Source organism: Micrasema longulum, unplaced genomic scaffold (genome assembly GCF_059751315.1).
Source record: "Micrasema longulum isolate JH-2025_06_02 unplaced genomic scaffold, ASM5975131v1 h1tg000321l, whole genome shotgun sequence".
Taxonomy (NCBI): domain Eukaryota; kingdom Metazoa; phylum Arthropoda; class Insecta; order Trichoptera; family Brachycentridae; genus Micrasema; species Micrasema longulum.
In genome coordinates, this window is record NW_028277525.1 from 318,039 (window position 1) to 325,595 (window position 7,557).

At 29.4% G+C, this 7,557-nt stretch overlaps 1 protein-coding gene across 1 annotated transcript in view; it reads right to left on the bottom strand.

Annotated features, from left to right (window-relative positions):
- LOC148282527 (cholesterol transporter ABCA5-like) overlaps positions 1 to 5,166 on the bottom strand; it is a 47,300-nt gene extending 42,134 nt beyond the window's left edge. Inside the window, exons 1-2 of the mRNA XM_088224942.1 lie at positions 4,953 to 5,166; positions 863 to 1,033 (exon numbers count right to left, since the gene is read on the bottom strand). Coding sequence (XP_088081068.1) covers positions 863 to 1,033; positions 4,953 to 5,057 — 276 coding nt within the window. The 5' untranslated portion in view covers positions 5,058 to 5,166. The remainder of the gene's footprint in view (positions 1 to 862; positions 1,034 to 4,952) is intronic.
- Between the last annotated feature and the right edge of the window lie 2,391 nt (positions 5,167 to 7,557).

Sequence of the window (7,557 nt, forward strand, 5' to 3'; positions counted from 1 at the left end):
CGATTGAAATTCTACCGATTTTTATACATTTCCTTGTTTTTTCCACAGAACAAAATTTCAATGCAAATAAAACAAATTCATATTATAATAATTTATTGCTTGTTTGCTCACTTCGATTGCCATCAGTTGCTTTTTTAAAAACTGCTTATCTATCGTACATAAGTATGCAATGAATGATATATTAATTATGGAATTGGCTAGTATTGTTGAATATAATATGCTAAAATAAATCATGGCATAGAATTTCATGACATTATTGAAAAATGTATATATGTCTATTTTATGAAGTGAAATGTAGAGGGCTCACTTTTCATATTGAAAATAATATAAATGGTTTTATCTTCAGTTGAATATCTATTTAAATTTAGTTGATCATTGTTTTAATAATTTGTTCAGTACTTCAGCAGTTAGCAGTTTTTATTAAGTTTTAAGTTGCACTGAAAGAACTTTAAAACGTTAATTATTTCTTTGTTTGACAATAAAAATACTATATATTTTAATAAAATTGTGTCATTCATTCAATAAAATAATATTTTGAATTTTAATCCATGTATTATATTATTATTTTTTATAAGAACAAACTCAAATATTCATTTTCTTAAATGAATATTTGAGTATTGAAATGAAATATTGTAATTTACATTTCTTTGTAAGAAAAAGAAGACATTATAAATCACTTATTTTGGTGATTCACTTATTGCAGTCCTTTTGGTTTTCAATTGTTTATTTACCAAGCGTTTTCAACTATTTAAAGCAGCGGCCTTAGGCAAAACGGCGCTTTAATTTCGAACAACAGTCAAATTTATTTTTGCCCCCCTCCCCCCCCTCTCCCGAATCTACCGAAATCTACCGATTTATTTACCATAGTGTCCGTGGTATTTGGTACAACAGCAACGGTGTAGTTGTCCACCAAGAAGTGCTGAAACAGGTGAGCGTCGCCTCGCGGTGTAGAAATCTCCGGAAAGTTTGGGTTAGGCACTAGAATCTTCATTATGATGAGCACGCCCAGGGAATACAGCGGTACCAGTACTTCCTGAAACACCACATAATGCTCTGAATTTACACATCGCATTGGTGTAAGTTGCCGTTCCGTTGGTGTAAGTTCAAATTCTTATAAGAATTTATAAAGAGACAACATATTAAAAAAAAAAAAAAAAACCTTTTTTTTTTCAGAATACGGTTTTGAAATTTAACATACTTTAAAAAAAAATATACAATTTATAACATTTCTTGATTTGAATTTTAACAAAAAGGTTTCTAACTTTTTACTAAGCTCTTTATTGTACCATTTTTAATACAATTACAAGTTTTAAACAATTATTTTTTTAACTTACACACCCACCCACACACACGCACCCTCTCCCTCATTCATTCACGCATACACACATTCACATACACATGCATACAAACGTCACACAAATACAATTACGAAACTTCTTTTCTTATATATTATGAGTCATTATATTTACAGTGGATTTTTTTAATTGGCTTTAGCATTGTTAGTATTTTTCTACTAATTTTGTTTATGTAATAGCTGTAAAAATCCCAAATAAAATAAAATAAATATTCACATACAAATAATATAATCACTAGAACCTCAACACAAAGACAACTTAAACAAATGCAAACTAATACCACTTTCGGACAAAGGGATTTTGATTATTATTCATTTAAAATTTATAACCTACTTCCGCTATCTATTAAAACAATTGGTAACGAGAAAATGTTTAAAAAGGCTATAAAAAATGGATAGTGGAGCTAGGTAGAAGTAAAATGGATTGTCTCACTCGCCCAAACCAATATTGAATCAACTGCTCCACAAGTGTATAGCTTATGTTAGGTTTTTGTTATTTTCACTGTGCATTTTGTAATATAAATAATATAGATGTACGTATAGTGTTTAAAAAAGTCTGAATATTTTGTTAAATATCTCTGTTTATTTAGTTAGTCTTCTTTGTTTATTCTCAATTGTAAAAACATTTTTAAAAAGTATATTGTTAAGTGTCCTCGGCGCGGGTAACCCCAGTAAGGTCACATTATTTTTATTATTGTTTATAGTTTGTAAGACTAAAATATGAATAAATAAATAACATAACATTCATTGAAACTAAACACTACCTCCTTCTCATCCAACCCCAGGAAGAAAATCCTGACAAACCGAGTTGTGGGGAAATGGAATGGCCTTACCCGGAAAGTAATAGCTGCTAGTGTATTATTATTAATAATAATAACCTATTTAAATTTTAGTATCATTAAATAAAAGTAGAAGAAACACTATAAATTTGACCAGGAAAAAAGTGTTTTCAATACAACTATTGTTACCTCATAATAGGGTATATCACCTTGTTTTTTACAATTATAAATTAAAAAGGGTCTATGAAAAACTGCAGAGTAAAAAAAAATTTTTTGTAGTAGCATAAAGAATAATTTTTAATTCATAATTTTAAATTCCCGCGAAAACGGTTCATTCCATTGGCCACAGTCAATGGGTCACTATTAAAAGTTAAATTTCGACATTTGTTTGTGATTGTTTAAATTTAAATAGAATGTCATCACGAATCTTGACGTCACACATGTCGCGTTTTCGTAGAGATAGTTTTTTTTAACAATTTCAGTTTTTAAATTATGAATGAAAACATTTTCTTATGAAAAACTGCAGAGTAAAATAAATTTTTTGTACTTATTAGTAACATAAAAAATAATTTTCAATTCATAATTTTAAATTCCCGCGAAAGTGATTCATTCCATTGGCCACAGTCAATGGGCCACTATTAAAACAAAAAATAAACTAAAAAATAATTAGTTCTTTCATAACTATGCAACAAGAGGATCTAAAAATATAAGACTGGAAAAAAAATCAAAAGCAATGTCCCAGAACTGCCTTATGTACAAGGGAATAAAACTATTTGAAGAAATGCCAGAAAGCATAAAAAATGAAATTAATGTAAATATATTTAAAATTAAATGTAAAAAGTATATATGTGAAAAATATTAGGTAGTAAATAGTGTAAATAGTGAATATAATTAATGAAAATGTACATATGAAACAGTTAATATTATAAATTAGGATACTAAGTGTATAATAGTGATAACTAATGTTAGAATAAGTATAGATGTAAATATTGTGTTGTAAATATATATTAGACTATGTAAATACATAGAACTAAATAAATAAATAATAAAAAATAAAAAAAGTTAAATTTCGACATTTGTTTGTGATCGTTTAAATTTAAATAGAATGTCATCACGAATCTTGACGTCACACATGTCGCGTTTTCGTAGAGATACTTTTTTTAACAATTTTATTTTTTAAATTATGAATGAAAACATTTTCCCACAATATCCGTATTGATTTTGAAAATACAACTAATTTTTATAAATCCATTTCATGTAATTTTATCGGTATTCATTATATGTGATATTTCTCCATTGTTCGCCACAAAGCAAAACAAACAAATGAAGTCTGACAATTTGATAAGATTAGCCAATAATCCAGTTAAATATTCGATTCATGCAAAAATCGAGGGAAATTCTTTGAGTTTTGAAAATAATCCATTATATTATGTATAGAGCAATTTATGATAAATACTCCTTAATGAAGCCCAACAAATTGTGAAAATCCAATTGGCTTGTGTATTTGGGGCTTAAGGGGCTGTTACATTATATATACTTCACATAGGAACAAAGATACAAGTACCTATTGGTGTATATTGTGATTGTATAAAAATACTATATATTTATATAAAAATACTAGGTACACTTTTAATAATTTATTTGACCAATTAGCGCGTTCACCCTCTAACAGACATCTTCGAACTGATATGGACACCTCTGGCAACACCAGAAACAGAATCAATCATCAATGTAAGACACCGTCTTTAATGTAACATTGTCTATATTTCTTATTATCATATTCGAACATCTGTTATGGCAAAGTAGGTTATAAAAAATTGTAATAAACTCCACGTAATATGCGAGAGAATCTTCATTTGAATACATGCAACTTATACAACAAAACTCCGGGTAAGTTAAATTTGAAATAATCATCTTTGCATGAAAAAAAATCTCTCTTCTGATATAAAAATTTTACAGATATAACATAAAGGTCCAAAATTAGATAGATTATAAATTTTAGAATTAAAAATAATAGCAACAGAATTTTAATCAATCAACAGATAGATTTTAAAACCTCACCGTTACTAGCCCTCTTAGTTTGACCTATAAATGACTGTAAAAAAAAATATGGAATAAATTCCTCCTTTACTGTACACTGCTAACACATAATATGTAGCCTTTAACTTTGTCTCTTTCTTTGCACGGAAATATTATTGTATGTCTTTTAAAATGCTTTTTTTTAATGTACCTTATACTTAAGATTATAGTTGGTTTTGTATAAATGATCTCAATGCTGTATCACATTTATCAGTCTGAAGATGCCTGTACAGTTTTAAGCTCTAATTAGTAAAATGAATAAGTGGAAGTATACCGAGTATTCGAATTCTTGCAGAGACTTACGGTGACCATGCTCTGCCGGAACATCATCGATCATCGTCATCATTTGCTCTGCACCACGATCAACTGGGTGTAGTATGAGCTCCTCAAACCCAAGGAAACCAACATGCGTTTGAACCGAGCATTGAAGGAAAAACGGTTCCAATACAAGGTGAGACAAGACAAAGTAATTTTGCAGCATGACAACGCTCGGCCACATGTTGCAAGGCCAGCCAAGAGAGATGGGAAAAAGTAGTCAATAGTGATGAACATGACATTCAAGGACATATTTATTGGGTACTAATTTTTAAAAATGAAGCAATAATTTTCATGAAAAAACAGCGAGAACTTGTTAACATCCCCAATAAAATGAACAGTTCAATCAATACTGCTTCTGTCGGAATGATGCAAAGTGATGTTCCTAATATCTGACCCTTAATGATATAAATCATCGATCTTACAGCAATAGTTTTTCGCGTGTCACGTTTCTTGAGGTACACATTCCTGACCAGCATAGCCCGCAGCTGTGCGCAGTAGAGCCCCCGAGAGGGTCGGCTGCCCGCCATAGGACTGCGGGGGGGGGCTCTGGGGTCCGCACTAGGCCTGTCCCGCCCTGTTAGGCTTCACGACGGATACTCGCATCTCGCTACTTGTTACTGGCACCTCGGCAGATTCCTAAAACAAACAAAAAATATGTTTACTACATACTTATTCGAGCTTAGTTGGGCGGATAGTGTAATACTAAATCAGCTATATTAAAGAAGAATTATAAAGTATTTATTAAATTTATACAAAATAGCAAATGGCGTATGGGACGTCCCGGAATCAACATGCGTTATCAGCATAAAAGTTCCTGTTCGAAATACTCAGCAGCTAAAGTTATTTTTTTAATCTCCTGGCAGTCATAATTATTACTACAATTCACCAATACCTAGACTACACCAGCCAGCGGCTAGGTAACGAATATGGTGAAGTTGATATATTTCGTCTGTCTTGATATAATTAAAGGTTAAGTATTCAAAAGGTTATAAATTAATCTGAATAAAATTCCTTAATATTTTTCTTTATTTACTATTTTTCTTCATGTATCTCTATAATAGACATAGTAGACATTATAATAATAAATATGTACATCTCCCCTCCCCTCCTTATCCTCTCTTCAAGCATTTTTGTCCTTATCCCGCCCAATTTACAGTAACTTAATGTTCTTAAAATAAATATTAAAAAATCTTTGATTATTGAGTACATGAAAATAACATTTTTATATGTATAAATTGTATGTATTTATTTGATATGTAATATATTTTCTTTACCAACTTTGTATACTATGTGGAAATCTGTTATTAGTTCTGAGTTTATACACTATATCTGTTTGTTTACTAAAAATATGTATGTAGAACTGTTGATTTCCCAAATAAAAAAAATAAAATTAAAATAAAATTAAAATAAAAATAATAATGTATATACTTATGTGTATATATTTGAATGTGCATATATATATAAAAATGTATGTATGTATGTGTGTGTGTATGTATGCATATGCACGTGTATGTATGTGTGTATGTTTTTAAATATATATATTTTTTTTCAATTTTATTTATTTATTCATATATATGTACATTACAAAATGGAATATCTTTATTCATACACATGGAAATAATAAGGTAAAATTAGGTATATATAAAAAAAAACAGATAAGTATACATATTATCCAGAGAATAATATGTTAAAAAAGTAAGAGAATCTTGTAACGAAAAACTCCCCCAGAGACGTGAAAAATGTAAATGTCCAAAGTGATATTGTTCAACATAGAGATAGATAAATTAAATATCTCTCTATGTGTTGGTACATTTCCTTATTTTTACTTATTATTGTATCTTTTAGTTTTTCTTATGTGATCTTTAATTTTAACTAAATGTACATACTTATGTTTCACGGCTGCACTTAAATGTATTTCTAATAAATGTAAAAGACCGTAGGGCGTGTAAATTAATAAATAAATAAATACAAAGTAATATACGAAGAATTGTCCACGTTTAGCCATTTTAAAGTCCAAAGAGTTTTCCTATCCGCTTTGCTGTTACTAAATAAACCTTTTTGCACAGTTGCAGTATAATCAAAGCATTTTCTCACCACACATAATAGTATTTTTCTTCGTAGCGTCACACCTGATTATGACAAAAATCCATTGACTATGAGAATAAAAATTACGAAGGCAATTACTCATGAATTGAAATTTTATCGATTTCACGTGTGTAATGTGTTTATTTAACCTGTAAAATATTGCTGACGGCATTAACTGTAATATAAATTAATAGATGTTTTTGTATTTTGTCCCCTCCTAGAATTTCTGCTAACATTAACCTAAGATAAAACCATTTCAAAACAGAATAAGTGTGTAGTATATAGAGGGCTATTAAATTTCCCTTTTTAATCTAAATTTAGTCTTAGGAGTTGATTTCATACAAGAAAAAAAATGACAGTTTTGTCAGTTTTAAAAAAGCATGAATTTCCGAAATGACAGTTGGATTTTAGTGTTTTGATAAAGTACCTAGTTAAGTTAAAGTATTAAATTTACTGGCGCTACCCAGTTTTTCGGCACTCTTTAATTTGAATGCATAGAATTAAGAAGAGTCCAGAAGTAGCGTAGAATCATATTTAAATACATCTGACTGTATAAAAAAAAACCCCACCTTGTCCCACTTTCACCACGCGCATGCGTGAAGTCGCCGCGTAATGTTACCAGATCGCGAAAAATATAATCATAACACAAATGTAAGATGATCATATTATAAAAAAAATAATTTGTTCATTTCTCTAAAACCTTATTGTACACACGGAAACATTGATAGACACAACAGGGTAGACAAGTAAAGAGTCCTTTAAACAGAGTAATTGAATTAATGAACTTTGAACATAAAAAAATAAATAAGTTTTATTTGACATAAAATGGATATTTTTATGTCATGTTTAATAATATTTTATTTTTTCAAGATAATGTCGGTCAAATGTCCACCACGGCGTTGTTTAATCCGAGAGGTTCAATTTTCATTAGTTCTCTCATTA